The sequence below is a fragment of the Capra hircus genome, chromosome 16 (assembly GCF_001704415.2).
Source record: "Capra hircus breed San Clemente chromosome 16, ASM170441v1, whole genome shotgun sequence".
NCBI lineage: Eukaryota > Metazoa > Chordata > Mammalia > Artiodactyla > Bovidae > Capra > Capra hircus.
Window position 1 is genome coordinate 40,323,019 of NC_030823.1, and position 15,349 is coordinate 40,338,367.

Below are 15,349 nucleotides of genomic sequence, written 5' to 3' on the forward strand. Positions count from 1 at the left end.
CTGCTCAAGGCAGAGGGGCTGTGACAAGCAGGCTGGACTGATAACTTTAAAAGGGCATCTTCTGCTGCTTCCTCACTCAGCTGCTTTATCACTGCAAGTGACAGAATGGGGAGGGTTCCGTCCCTCTCCCGGACGAGCTCCCAGAGAGCCAGGGGGCTATAAAAAGAGGAGGCTCAGGGCAGCTGGGAGACAGAGACGGACAAAGGCCAACAGTGAAAGGCCAAAGAAGCCAGAGAGGAGGCAGCAAGCACCAGACCGACCATTCCTTGACCGACGCCAGCATGGGCTCCTCTGCCATCACCACGAGCTTCCTCCTCTTTCTGGCGTTTCAGCTCCCAGGGCAAACAGGAGCAAATCCTGTGTATGGCTCTGTGTCCAATGCAGACCTGATGGATTTCAAGGTAGGGCCAGGAAAGCGGCATGGTCTGGGGTGAGGGGGGTTGTGACATTGGGCCAGGCAGCAAGACCTCTCCCTTTCCATTTTCCTTTTGTAAAGAATTTGCTGGACCGTTTGGAGGACAAGATGCCTTTAGAAGATGAGGCTGTGCCCTCACAAGTATTAAGTGAGCAGAATGAAGAAGCTGGGGCCCCTCTCAGCCCTCTTTCAGAGGTGCCTCCCTGGATGGGGGAGGTCAACGCAGCCCAGAGAGATGGGGGCGCCATCGGGCGGGGACCCTGGGAATCCTCCGATAGATCTGCCCTCCTGAAGAGCAAGCTGAGGGCACTGCTCACTGCCCCTCGGAGCCTGCGGAGGTCCAGCTGCTTCGGGGGAAGGATGGACAGGATTGGAGCCCAGAGTGGATTGGGCTGCAACAGCTTCCGGGTAAGAGGACCCGAGGATGGAAGTGGGATGGGGAGGAAGGAAATTATGGTTTCATTGACGTTCAAACCTTGTGAAGGAACACCACCCGGGAATGCCTTCAGTAGGAAAGGGACAGCGTAGAAGCAACCCGTTTAAAATTTCTGCCCCAAACTGGCGGGGAGGGGGGTGTGCTCTGAGTCTCAGGACAATGATACCAACCTCAGCTACAGTTGGCTGAGAAAATGCTAAGAAAAAAAGACTTTACTGCCACGAGCACTGGGGACTTAAATTGTTCATGGGGCCAAATCACCTGTGCTCTGCTGATTGGTAGTTCATGTCCTTTGCAGAATCATCAGATTCCAAAGGATTGAAATTGGGCAGGACTGACTTTACTAGCTCCTAACGGGCAATTTGTTTACCAGTTTACAGAAGTCAGAGGGTCGTCAGGCTGGAGTGGAGGCTGGAGGGAAGGGAGCAGTCTGATGAAGCTGACTTTTCCGGTGGAGTCAGGTCACCAAACCAAACATGTCTCTGCTCTCTTGTAGTATCGAAGATAACAGCCAGGGAGGAAAAGGCAGGCCAGGCCCCGGGCAGTCTTCAAGAGAATCCCCTGGGGTCTTCTCACTCAACTTTGTCGCATCTGGTTGCCATCAAGTTGAGTTGTGACAAGTGTTTCATTCAAGCATCAGCTTCCTGTCAACATTTCTCACATTTTATGCTAAATGTAGACAAAGTGATTTAACTGTGGCTTCTCCACCTCTCCCACCCATGTGTTAAGTTTTTATCACCTGTTACCAACATCAGTTTGAAAATGAATAAACTTCAGCACCATGGACAGAAGCAGTAGGCTCGGGTTGGTGTGATTTCTTTCATTTCCGGAAGGGAGTTCAGCCTGATATTCCTTGTCATTTTACCTTTTGTTGGAGAGAATTCTCAGTTCCTTTTTCATTCTTTTTTTTTTTTTTTTAAGGAATTAACTTGTTTGGGGGAGCAGTTATAAGTTCACAGCAAAATTGAGCTGCTGAAGAGGTAGTTTCTTTGTATCGACTTCTGAAAAGGGTGTTGCCCCGGTTTACCTGCACCAGGGAGCAGGGCTCCGCGCCACCTGCCCACCCATTATCCCTGACACCACACTCCCCGTGTCGGATTTTATGACATTCCTCCAACACCCCTACACCTTCACTTCCCCATGCCTTTATTCATGCTGTTCCTTCCACGTAGATGCCCTTAATCCAGAGCTCCCCACCTCTCCCAAGCATTTCACTCATTTCTTAAGCTCATTAAGAAAGCTACTTCTTCCCTGAAGCCTTCCAGGATACCACATGCCCAGGACAGATCAAGCTCATCACTGGCAGCATTTTATAACTATTACCAGTCACCACAACATGCCTGGGTATGCAACTGGGTCTGTGTCCCTGATCTGCAAGCTCCTGGAGGTAAATGCCCCTTCAGCAGGCCCTGCAGCACGTGGCACAGCGGGCACCCTACATATAGTTGATCAGATTATACAGAAACTGAGAGAGGACGAAGTAAAGTAGTAATATGCTCTGTGTAGAGTGAGGGGGAGGCCAGCAGAGAATTGATGGTTAGGCAGGGAGGTAGGGAAAGAACTCTAGGGTAACTGCTTCTGAAAGAGATGTTCCTTGTGTGGATTTTGAATGCAGAGGGTGGAAAACTAAGAACAGGAGGACCAGGTGGAAAACTAAGGACCAGGAGGGTGGAGAGAAAGGAAGAAGGTCTGGGACTTGAGGAGCAGGGGCTGCTGGGAGGGGAGGAGGGGGGAGCTGGGCTCACTGCCAAGGTGTCACAGTGACACAGCAGGTTCTCACGGATGGGATTGACTGAACGTGCCAAATACATGAGACGCCCCTGGAACTTAGAGGACACTGGGGGATGGGTGGAAGGGGTGATGAGTTGCAGGAGGGACAGGTTGAAGCAGGGATGGGTGAAGGGGGAATGGGTGAGGGAGGCTGCTTCTGCCACTGTGCTTAGTCGCTCAGTTCTGGCCGACTCTGCGACCCCATGGATTGTAGCCTGCCAGACTCCCCTGTTCATGGGATTCTCCAGGCAAGAATACTGGAGTGGGTTGCCATGCCATCCTCCAGGGGATCCCCCCAACCCAGCGGTTGAACCCAGGTCTCCTGCACTGCAGGCAGATTCTTTACCATCTGAGCCACCAGGAAAGCCCAGCCAGCGTTTCTGCCACTGAGGGACAGCAACTCGAAGCAGATCACCCAGAGACTAAGAAATCACATTTCAGGCAAAACAAAATGTGACCCAAAAGCCCTGAGAGGTGGCAGTGATGGAGGCTGACACCAAGCTCTGATTTCTTCTGGTTGGACACTGGGGGAATCTGCCTGCGGGGCGGTATCCTACATGAAGCACTGGCAGGAAGTGAATGGATTCTCCACCAGCTGCTGTGTGAGGGAGTGCCTGTGAGGACAGGTGATTTTATAGGTGGAAAGGATCTGTGAACAAGCCCAACAGTGTTGATCTGAAGGGGGGACAGAGCAGGGCGACTGCTGTGGTTTTTGCTGATATCCGTAGGACTAAGTGGTTCTTATGTTAAGGTGCCAAGTGGCCCCCTGAGGATGAAGAGTCCTGCTGGGAGAGCTACAGGAGACCTGAGGCTATACACCCGTCTCCAGCTTTGCAATCTGTACATGTTAGAGAGGAGGAATGAAATGAAAACAAGTCCTCACCACGCTAAAAAAAGGGCACTGTGCAGACAAAAGGATGGAGATGGATGGAGACGATTTATTCTGACGCATTACGGTTACAATGAGAACCTCCAAGTTCCAAGCGTTCAAATAAAAATAGAACTTTACAAATTAAAAAAAATACAATTTATATACACCATAGAAGTAGCTAACGTTACTGTATAAACAAACAGTGCAAAAAGAAAGAAGGAAGCTGCTTCTGACGAGATGACCGAAGTCCACAAGCTGTGGCGTAACACTGCACATCAATACTGTGGGGCCACCAGGGTGCTGCTGGCCTTCCTGCAGGCTTCTTCATCCCCGAGGGCCATGTCAGTACGTGACTTTGCCTCAGAAATGTCATATGGTCAGCTGGGTCAAGCAAGTGTCCATTCCAGCCAGGAACCGTTAATGAAATGTAGCCGTTTTTATTGGTTAGTCGCCAAGTTGTGTCTGACTCTTTACGCCACCATGGACTGCAGCACACCAGGCTTCCCTGTCCTTCACTATCTCCCAGTTTGCTCAGATGCAGGTCCATCGAGTTGGTGATGCTATCTAAACATCTCATCCTCTGTGGTCATGAGCAGTTATTTCCCAGAGCACAAAGGTCCCACAGTTGGGTGGGACTTGCTCCCTCCTCTGACACCTCAGCTGGGGAACATGAAACCACCTCTAGCCAATCCCAAGCTTGGCCCCTGAGAATCTATTGAGGGGCCACATCCCTGGGAGGTGACCGTGCTAAGAACAGGCAAGATGTTGAAATGCAGATTTCTAACTAACAGAAATCAAAGGAATGAGGCTGACAGTTAACTGTGGTACAAATGGAGCTGTGCTAGTCTTTGGGCTTGTCTGGAAAGGGCAGACGCCAGGACAGAAAATGACGTGCCATTCCAGAGGGGCTGGGTTTGGGTCTGATGCATCTGTTCAGGCGGAGGGAGGTGTCTGCATTCTGCCGTCTATCTCTGGGCTGCACCGATGGGAACACAATATCAGGTGACTTAAGCACAACATGGAGTGCGGGAGGGATAAACTCCAACACCACTCACCCAGGGCAGCCTCCCGGCCAGCCGTGTGACCCTGCCCCCTGAAGCTGGGAGGATCTCAGTCCTGTCAATTTCAGGAAGGGGAGAGTGGCAGCAAGAGGGGAGCGGGTTCCAGTTCCAGATGCTGCTTGAGAACAGCGGCAGCTGTCTGAACACCATCACACTTAGGAGGGCTTGCTCTTTTGGTCCTGGTGAGTTCCTCAATTCCTTACTGGAATGTTCATCTTTGTTTCATAAGTCAAGTGCACCCAAGGGAGTCAAAAAATTTATGTCAAAGTCATGTTGATCAAAGAGATGAGAAAACAGGAAGAACAGAGGGGCCCTAGTCACTGGGGACGATGTGGAAACGGCCCCTGAGTGCAGGGGTTGTTCCCTAGAGTGCGTGGAGCACAGGACCAGAGCTGGCAAGGCAGGACGGGTCCTCGTCCCCAGGCTGAGCAGCAGTCTTGGCAACAAAGCAGGGGGGCTCAGGGGAGAGAATAGCCTTGCCTTGGCCTGGCGCAGATGCCCTCTGGCAACTTCCATGATTAAAAAAAAAAAAAGGAACAACTAGCTAAATGCAAACATATGCCATCTTGAGTCTTCAAGCACATTTGCTGCGGGGCTGTCTAATGCGATGGGAGGGAGGGAGGCTCCGGAGAGGGGGCTGTGTGTATATGTATATAATTATGACTGATTCGAGCTCTTGTACAGCAGAGACCAACACAACCTTATAAAGTAATTCTCTTCCAATTTAAAAAAGAAAAAAAGATGCTGCTGAAAGTAGAGAGAACAAAGAGGAAAGTAAGTGCAAATGCCTGACACCCAGATGCTCATTCTGGGTGCCTGTTCAGAGATGACCGAACAGCCAGGAGGGAAACTGAGTCATAGAAACAGAGAGGGAGGCTTCCTATGTCTGATACTAAAACCTTGGGGAGTGAGCTGGAAGGAAGCACCTCCCCCTACCCACTGCTGACCCCTCCTGAGGCTGCCGCTGCTGAGCCCCTCGGGATGGTGGGGATGGCCAGCAACAGGCGAGTGCGAGATGCTTATGAAGGGCAGACACCCTCTTCCTCGAATGAACACTTGCTGTGCAGTCACACTCTGGCTTTCTCAGCCACATCACGGACCCATCCACATTCCTGGTTCAGGATTCACTCCCTCCCGTCTTATGAATAACGGCACTGTTCCCCAGGGTCAAGTGAAGCAGTTTTATATAAGGGAGCCCTGCTTTTAGGGGTGATGCAAGGTCCTCTGGGCTGTGGCTGCTTCACCACGAAAAGGCAGGTAGAGCTTGAGTGAAGTTTAGTAATCTGATGGAGAGGAGAAGGACCGGGATGAAAATGCGGTACAAGGAGACCATGGGTAATCGGGAAATTAGAGAAAGCCGAAATGCTCAAAGCTGGGACAGGTGGAAATCTGACCCTGTCGTCAGCTTTATCATAAAGTTCAGGGAGCACGAGCAGGATTTAAACGCTTTGTGCTTCTGGAGCTGGTGGTTCCAGGGAGGTTCACACCACAGGGGCCCCACCTCACACCCAGAAGAACTTCCCTTAAAATGAACTAGTGACGGTGTCAACTTGAGTCCCAGTGAGTTGTGTGGGGGGGTGCTCTCTGAAACGTGGGTGGTTTTCTCAGGGCCCAATTCCTCATTCACTGAATTCTGCAACTGGCATATCTCCCCCAACCCGTGTTTGCCTTGGCCAAAGCACCTCCCATGATGCTTTAAGGCAACAGCTGGGTTCCCTAGGGAAGTGGCAAAGAGGAGGCGGGACACCTGCTCTGAGGGTCACCCTCCAGCGGGTGAGGCCTGACTCCCCACTGGTCCTGGTGCTAGCGGGGAGTGGGGCTGGGGCCTAGGTTGGCACTGGATGGAGGAATGCAGGGAGCAGAAAACAGGAAGATACTTGCTGAGCAGTCAGACAAGTCCAGGCTCTGATGGTCCCATACCACCCCCAGGATCTCTGACGGCAAAGTGTTCGATGACTGTAGGCTTTCCAAGCGAGTGGGTGACTGGGGATCTTCTGTGCCCGGGAACAGTCCGGCCAGCCGTGGTGGCGAAGCCAGAGCTGCTGCCCCCCAAGGCGGCTTCCGGCAAGGACAGCCGGCACGTGGCGGTGAGGCTGAGCCCGAGCCCGGCCGTCAGAGGGTCTGGTAGTGCTGCCGCAGCCGGGCCTGCAGAAACTCGTGCGTTAGGTTGTGTCGCGTGATGACCCCCACGATCTAGGACCAGGAAGAAAAGACCCAAGTCACCTGCAGAGTGAAACCCACTGGGAAGAGAACTGACAGGAGTGACCAGAGCTTGCCCAGCCTGTCTCAGGTGGCAGGATCAGGTCCCGGAAGGACCAGGGCGGACCCAACACGATCAGGACGCTTGTTCTGAAGGGTACCTCATTTCTAGACGGAAACGAGATACAGAGAAAGCTCGGGATCGCAAGCTGGAGGCCAATGGGACAAATCCAGTTGCAGAGATTTGAGCTGGGCCAGCTGGAATCTGGACACGAATGTCTTCTTAAGCAGAGCTCATGGTCTGTAGCTTCACAGCCACCACACCCAGCCGGCTTCACCATTCAGAACTACCCGAGTCACTGTGATATTGGATTCATAGTAAGAAAAATATATTTGGTCATCACCCTAGTTTCTGGCACACAGCTCTTAAAACTCTCAGCACTTCCTGAGTGGTGAAAAATAAGGGTGTCTTTTTATTCATAACAAGCCCCTTTCAACCACAGCTGAGTTTATGCTAATGATGTCACTTCTGGGAAGCCTTTAAGGATGGAGGCTGGTTTCCCAGGGAACCAAGTGTATGACTAGACGACTGGAGCTGTCAGCCCTAGCTACCCAGTGGGGTGGGGGTGGGGGGCGGTGGGAAATGTTGACTCCATCGCCAATCGCCATAGAAGTAATCAACCACACCTGTGACATGAAGCCTCTATTAAACCTGAACCACAGGGTTTGGAGCGCGTCCAGGCTGGTGAACCTGTGAGGTGATAGCAGGGTGCCCAGCCTGCCAGAGAGGAGGCAGGGCTCAGCCTCCCATCCCCCATCCCCTGCCCTGTGTACCTCTTCCATCTGCCCACTCCAGGTTATGGACTGCTGCTGCTGCTGCTAAGTCACTTCAGTCGTGTCCGACTCTGTGTGACCCCAGAGACGGCAGCCCACCAGGCTCCCCTGTCCCTGGGATTCTCCAGGCAAGAACACTGGAGTGGGGTGCCGTTTCCTTCTCAGGTTATGGACTACAGTCTATTATAAGAGAATATGAGGGGGGCCTCCCTGGCGGCTCAGTGGGAAAGAATCTGCCTGCCAGCGCAGGAGACACGGGTTGGACCCCTGGTCTGGGAAGACCCCACATGCCGTGGAGCAGCTAAGCCCGTGAACCGCAACCACTGAACATGTGCCTTAGAGTCCAGAAGCTGCAGCCACTGAACCCCACCTGCCTAGAGCCTGTATTCTGCACAAGAGAAGCCACTGTAATGAGAAGCCCACGCACCACAACTAGAGAGTAGCCCCCCGCTCACCACAGAGAAAAGCCTGTGCAGCAACAAGCCCCAGCACAGCCAATAAATCAATCAATCATGAATGAATGAGTGAATGAGTAAATAAATGACTGAATGAAGCAAGAAATTAACGAAAGGATATGAGTGTCTCTGAATTCTGCGAGCAGGGGGTCATGGGAACCATCTATTTATAGCCAGTCAGTTAGGAGCACAGGTGACAACCTAGACTTTCGATTGAGAACTGAGGTTGGGGAGGTGGGTAGGGTGAACCGTCTTGTGGGGCTGAGCCCTTAACCCAACGGACATGATACCATCCCCAGGTAGACAGTGTCAGGACTGAACTGAGTTGAGGACACCCAGCTGGTATCCAGAGAACTGCTTTGTGTAGGGAACTCACCCTCCTCCCACACCAGTGAAAGAAGCTCAGCAGAGGAGAGTCCAGAAAACCAGGGGGTTCCCACAGTCACTGCAGTGACTCACATCTCACTGGGGTGGGTGTCCCAGAACTGTCAGCACAGCTGTGTTCCAAGAAGCACGATTCCACCTCCAGCCACTAAACACATGTAAGGGCATGCACGCTATTGGGGTTTTGCTGGGTAGCCCTCATTTTGGAGAAGCGTCATTTCCTGCAAGGCAGCTAGGGGGCACTGACTGAAAGCCTCAGAAAGATGACCATTAAAGTGACCGTAAAAAAAAAAAAAAATCTGCCTGCAATGCTGGAGACACGGGGCAGGAGACCTGGGTGTGAGCCCTGGGTTGGGAAGATCCCCTAGAGAAGGAGATGGCAATCCACTCCAGTATTCTTGCCTGGGAAATCCCATGGACAGAGGAGCCTGGCAGGCTACAGTCCATGGGGTCACAAACAGTCAAACACGACTGAGTCGTGTAAATAACATACTCACATTTTCACTTTCACACAGTGAAATTTAACTAAATATCCCACCACAGAGAAATGAGTAAGTGACCAGGCAGCTGTGCAACAGAATGCTCTTGAGCCATTAAAATGTCCTAAAGGAATACTTTTTGCCATGGAAAGTCATTTCCCATAGATTCATTGAAAAATTAAGATATAAAATAGTACAGGCAGTGGTAACATTTTCACTGAAACTTGACATATAAAGTCTCTTACTCCTAGATGCAGAGGAAAAAACAAGAGATACTTTAAAAAGTTAACATGGCTGCCTCTATACAGATAAGGGCTTGCCATGTCTTTTTTTTTATCTATAGTTTCACACTTTTCTACAAATACCAATGTTGCTCTAGTAAGAAAAAAAATGTTCTAAGAAGAAAAAATGGAAAAATCTGTAATAATAATTAGGTAGTTCATCTTTTAACGCTCTCTTGAGTAGTTTGTCTGAAATTCTCTCATTTAGTGTTACAAATTCCCATAACAGGTAGAGAACCAATCCCCTTCCCATAAGAAGGCACCACCAAGTCCAACAAGAAGAGAAAGATTTTAGGATACAGAGAAGTTTGTTGTTTAGTTGCTAAGCTGTGTCCGACTCTTTTGTGAGTCCATGGGCTATAGCCTGCCAGGCTCCTCTGTCCATGGAATTCTCCAGGCAAGAATACTGGAGTGGGTTGCCATTTCCTTCTCCAGGGGATCTGTCCAACTCAGGGACTGAACTCGAGTTGCCTGCATTGGCAGACGGATCCTTTACCACTGACCCCCAGGGAAGCTCCAGGCCTAAGCTTTGCTGTTCCACAGAAAGGAAGACCAGTGGGACACTGGCTCCACCTGCCAGCCACACAGGAGACCGCATGTAGGAAACACCCAGGAGGCCAAAGGGGAAGTTTCTGAAGCTGCTTCTCTCCCGCCCAGCCCTCTGCCCCTCACTTCTGCTGGGGGAGCGCTGAGCAGGCTGAGTTTGGGGGGCACCCCTGCGGGGTGCTGCTGCTCCGTCTATCGCCGAGCTTAGAGGCTCCCCTCCAGGAGGCACCGCCTCACAGGCCCCACTCACCTCGCCCACTGCGTTCACCACTGGCAGATGCCGCAGGCCCATTGTCCTGAACAGGGTGAACACTTGGGAGACGTGGGTGTTGGGCGAGACCGTGAAGGGTGCGGGATTCATGTACGGCGTGACGTCCTGCAAAGAACGCAACACGGTGACCCGCAGCCAGTCCTGCCCACCCAGGATGTGATGCTGGCCACGCAGACAAGGAGCAGGCTGTGCGGGATGGGCCCTCAGCCTCCTCACCCAGCCCCAGCCCCCAGGGAAGCCCTGCTTACCACGATCATGCGCGGGTTCAGCAGGGTCAGGTCCAGGTCGTGGATGTCGGGGTACCTCGGGTAATCCTCAGCCATCTCAGCGTAGGAGAGGCGTGGCTGGCTGGCACTCTGCAATCCCAACCCAGACACTGTCCTCGCACCAGATGTGGCCACTGGAGGAGCCATGTTTACGGGACCCTCTCTCAAGGTCTCAGAGCCGGGCAGGCAGCGCAGGGCCAGGACAGGTGCTCTGGAGTGAAACCTCCTGCTCCAAAGCCATTTCTCGGCCAATTCCCTAGCTGTGTCCCCTGGGCTGGTCTCCTAACTTCTCTGAACATCCCTTTCATCTGTAGAACAGATGTGAGCTATTCTAGAGTTTCAATGAGAAAAGTGGTAATAGTAGCTGTAGCTGGGGTGACTTGGGTCCCCTACAAGATTCATCTGCATTTTAATGCCTAGAACCTGTGAACATGGCCTTCTTGGAAAAGAGGTCTTTGCGGATATAGTCAAGGTAAGAGGAGGTCACATGGAGGAGGGTGGGCCCCAAACCCAGGGACTAGTGTCCTGCTAAAACAGGAGAGGGCACAGAGGGAGGGCCAGGTAACAAAGAGGCAGACGCGAGTGATGTGCCTCCAGCCAGGGCAGGCCAAGGGCACCCACCACAAATGAGGGTGGCACGAATCCTCTCCTGGAGCCTTCAGAGGAAGCACAGCCCGGCCGACCGGGGGTTCTGTCCCAGGGCCTTCAAAACCAAGCAAGGACACACTGCTGTTGCTGGAAGCGTCTGAGGGGCCCGCCTGTGCGATTTTGCCCAGTTTGCAGTGACTGGAAACAGCAGCTCCAGGAAAGTCAACCCAGATAAGTCACAAGGGAGCTTTGCCACTATTCCTGCATCCTGAGTCTTCTGGACCGGTCACCACTCCTTCCCAATCCTCCTCCCCTTCTCTCCCCTCGGCCCATGGTCTCTGCTGTCCACCGCTGACCCCCAGGGCTTCCTCAGGCCAGCACTGGTGGCTTCTGTATGCAGGTGAGGCTCTGTGTAGTCTGGCCTGCTTCATTCCTCCAACTCCCGTCCCTTGGGCCATTCCAGTGAGGTTGGGCCTCCCACAGGCCATACCCCCAAGCCCGAGCCACTCCATCCGTGGCCCTTCCTGTCCTGCACACGTGAGCTAGTGACCTCAGGCTTGCTGCCCAAGGGCAAGACTCAAAGGAAAATTAGTTTGGGAACTAGGTTTCTGTGTGAGTTTTTCAGGCTCCATCTGAAAGGGTGAAGTGTGTTGCAGGTCACTGTATGGACCACTTTAAACACACATAAACCACAGAGAAAAAAAGACTACAGGGAAATGAACAAGAACAAAGGTATTTCTCTGGATAACACATGTAACAAAGTGCACACATGGCAGAAATTAAAGTGTAGAAGTTATATTAAAAGGCTACTGGGCAGAAGGACACTTAACAACAGGTGCAGAGGCCCTGGAGGGACTCTGAGCCCCGCTCAGCATCAGGGCAGCAGGGATTGCACGCACTGCTCGGCAGCAGGTGTGGAGACTGGGTTCCGAGCGCCCTCATGCTTTCCAGAGGCCTGGTGCGGACAAGAAGGGAGACTCACCGACTGGCTTTCAGAGTAACAGACTCCTCGGACGAGCAGGGTGACGAGCTGCGAGCGCAGGACCAGGCCGTGGAAGGTCAGCGGGCGGAAGCGCTCCTCCATGGTCCAGTCTTCGCTCGGGGACTGGTCAGGGTACAGGTTGGGGTAGGGGGTGTATCTGTTATACAAAAACCAGACGCTGCCTAGGGCACCCTCAGCAGGACTGCGTCCCGTCCACGGCCCCAAGCCCCGCCCGCTCTCCCAGGGACGGCCCCGGGCGAGGGGCCCCCTCACCTCCGCTCCAGCATCTGCTGCAGGAGATCCTCCTTCTCGCCCGGCTCCTCAGAGGTCACATGCTCGTCGCACATGTTGCGCAGCTCGCTGGATGGGTAGGACTTCATGGACTGGCTTCGCCGGCGCTGCTCGCCGGCGCGGGTGAGGATGCTGGACTTCTGAGAATGGGAAGGGGCAGTGATAACAGACGGCTGCTCGAGGGCAGGCCAGCATCCACTCAGGGGAGGAGGTGGATGACCCTGAGGGTCAAAAGGCACAGGCCCACGCCAAAACGTCAAGAAACCTGCATGGTGGCTCAGAGACTTGTGTTTCAAGGAGCCTCTTGGAGCCCAAGTTTTCTGCCGGCCCCACGGCCCGACTCCTTTGATGTGGGGAGAGCAAGGCAGTGCTCCCATGTCATAGCTCTGCGGGCCTGTCAACTGATGTGCCCCCAATCTCCAAAGCCAAGGGTGGGGACTCAGCCCAAGTGAGGCAGCAGGACCCTCCCTCAACGCTGTTGCCTCCTGGTACCCACAGAGGAGCCGCCAGCCACCTGCTCACCCAGGGTGCACTGTGCCTGGTTCCTCAGCTTCCCTGTCCGTCCCACAGCTTCCTACGGACTTCTTTCTTAAGTAGGTCAGCTTCCACTGTTGGCAATTCAGAACCCTCTCTGGGACAACCTGCACCGAACGCTAACCACTGCTGATTAAAACTGGGCTTCCCTGGTGGCTCAGATGGTAAAGAATCTGCCTGCAATGCGGGAGAGCCGGGTTCAATCCCTCCGTCAGGAAGATCCCCTGGAGAAGGGAATGGCTACCCACTCCAGTATTCTTGCCTGGAAAATCCCATAGACTGAGAAGCCTGGCGGGCTGATTAAAACCACCACTTATCTGCATGCTTGCTGGAGTGAGAATGCACACACATCCTGATGGCCTAATGAAGTCCTTACTCACTGTCCAATCCTTACTCACTGTCGCATACGATGACAAGGGTGCTGACTTTCACAAGAGCCAACCAGGGCCACCCTGTGTACAGGGTGCGACAAGTATGGGGTCAGTGAGAGTGTCAGGGAACCACTTGTCCATGGTCCACCCCTCCTCCGGGGTCCCTTTCTTTACCTTGAATTTGATGTTGTTACTGATGAGCTGGTTGCCCTTCATGAACTCCCTCTCGTTGCCCCGGTTCTCTGTGACCACTGGGAAGGCGTGGTGGACAGTGGTGCGTAGGATGCTGACCAGGGACTGGATGCGGGTGTGCGGGTAGACGTAGGTCAGATTGGGCTCCATGATGTCGCTGGCTCGCAGTCTGGGGGAGGGAGAGAAGTGGTCCAGCCTCACGATGGAGCCCGTGGCCCCGGGAGCAGCCGTGACATGGCCACGCTCCCTCTCCGTGCTGCCTGGACCACCAGGGTCCCTCTTCTGAACCACTTCCAGCCGATCCTTGAACACACGTGTTCCTTGGTACTCCCATCCCCTTCATAGGCACTGTTCCCTGTGCCTGGAATATGCTCTTCCCTGCCTTGTCAGGTGGGTGGGCCAAGACCCTCATCTCAATACAAATGCCCCCTCACCATGAACCCCATCTGCTTGCCCAGGGTTTCAGCTATCCCTCCTCAGCACCCCCTGGCACATGCCATGTGTCACCATTGAACTGCTAATGACATGGGAATTAAAATGAGAATCTTTGGGTGTCCCTTTAGACCAGGGATGGCAAGTATCACCCACAGGTCCAATCTGGTCACACTTGCTCATTTACACGTTGTCCACGGGTGCTTCTGCACTACTATGATAGAGCTGGATAACTGTGATAGAGACCACATAGCCTGCAATGTTGGAAATATTGACTGGCTGGTCCTTTCTGGAAGCTGGCTGACTCCTACAGGACAGACTCTAAGCACCTTGCGTGATTCCAGACATGAGAGGCCTGATGGATAAGCCGGTGTCTATGCCCAGAGGAGTCACCACTGATAGACAACTCTTCACTGGGCACATGAGGCAGCTTGCTGTCACTCACAATGACTGGACCCTTAAACGTTCAATCACAACACTTCCTGTTTCACCAGAATGCCATAGCGGCTGAAGAGTCCATGAAGCGACCCTGCCCACCCCAGCCTCCAGCCCACGAGGCCACTCCACTCTCCTGAAAACACTTGGGGACAAACGTGCTTGCTATTGTTACTTACCTTCTTCCAACCCAAGAATCTGTACTACTACCCCCTAATACAAAAGTTCCTGGGCCCTAGACTTCATAAATTCTGGAACTAAGACACAAAGAGAAATCCTGGCCTTACTTGTCCATTTCCACCTCTGTCTCCCATTCTAGCAGCGGCACGCCTCGCAGGCCCACGTGGATGTCATAAATGCCTTTATTGAAAAAGTCCCCTGTCCATTTGGCCACCTGAAATACAAAGGAAAGGCTTGAAAATAGGCTGCTGTGGGGGGAACTGGGCCTTGAATCTGAACAAGGCCTAGAAGGGGCGTGCTCACCATCAGGGTGATCATAAGGGGAAGGCCGTAAGTGATCTCGTTGGTAGACTCAATCAAGATGACCGTGAGACTGATGGTCATGCGGACGACCCCACCCAGGAAAGCCGCAGCACCAATCAGGGCAAAGGTCCCGGAGTAGATATGGCCTAATCCAATGTAGCTGGTGAAGAAAGAGACCAAGAACATGGCTCAGAATCATACAGTGTGTGGTGGGGTGAGGGTAGTTTAGTCGCTAAGACATGTCAGACTACTGAGATCCTACAGACTATGGCCCGCCAGGCGCCTCTGTCCAAGGGATTTCCCAGGCGAGAATACTGGAGTGGGTTGCCATTTCCTTCTCCAGGGGATCTTCCCGACCCAGGGATCAAACCCAGGTATCCTGCATTGCAGGTGGATTCTTAACTGCTGAGCCTCCAGGGAAGCCTGTGAGGTTGGGTAGGAAGCTATGATTCCCACACATGTGCATAAGTGCATGTATACACACACACACACGCACGCACGCACAGAGTACCTTTTGAGGACATTGGCAACTAAACGTCCAAAAGCAGCTCCACACAGCAGAGAAGGCACGAAAAGGCCACTTGGAACAGAAATGCCGTAAGTCCAACATGCAAGTGAGAAATAGAGGATGAAGAACAAGGCCAAAGTGACGGGGCTAAATGTACCTGTGAAGCAAGAGCAGACTGACCTGAGTCCCACTAAGATGCTTACCAAGGCCTCCCAGACTACCCGGCTCCCACCAGGTCCTACTGTATCCTGTCTGGTTCACCTCC

General features: G+C 53.0%; 2 protein-coding genes across 3 annotated transcripts in view; one reads left to right on the top strand and one right to left on the bottom strand.

Moving 5' to 3' along the window:
* Positions 248–1,452, top strand: NPPA (natriuretic peptide A). The gene is given in 3 exon segments (NM_001287236.1): positions 248–401; positions 497–823; positions 1,348–1,452. Coding segments are annotated over 3 exon segments (459 nt in total). The 5' UTR covers positions 248–281; the 3' UTR covers positions 1,360–1,452.
* Positions 3,540–15,349, bottom strand: part of CLCN6 (chloride voltage-gated channel 6) — a 33,277-nt gene continuing 21,467 nt past the window's right edge. The window contains exons 15-23 of one of the 2 annotated variants that reach the window (XM_005690671.3): positions 15,088–15,241; positions 14,577–14,736; positions 14,381–14,487; positions 13,209–13,395; positions 12,112–12,269; positions 11,839–11,995; positions 10,251–10,358; positions 9,982–10,107; positions 3,540–6,746 (exon numbers count right to left, since the gene is read on the bottom strand). In XM_005690671.3, coding sequence (XP_005690728.2) covers positions 6,666–6,746; positions 9,982–10,107; positions 10,251–10,358; positions 11,839–11,995; positions 12,112–12,269; positions 13,209–13,395; positions 14,381–14,487; positions 14,577–14,736; positions 15,088–15,241 — 1,238 coding nt within the window. In that variant the 3' untranslated portion in view covers positions 3,540–6,665. Of the gene's footprint in view, positions 6,747–9,981; positions 10,108–10,250; positions 10,359–11,838; positions 11,996–12,111; positions 12,270–13,208; positions 13,396–14,380; positions 14,488–14,576; positions 14,737–15,087; positions 15,242–15,349 lie in introns of those variants that run through there. The other variant, XR_001919283.1, reaches the window with a different exon arrangement.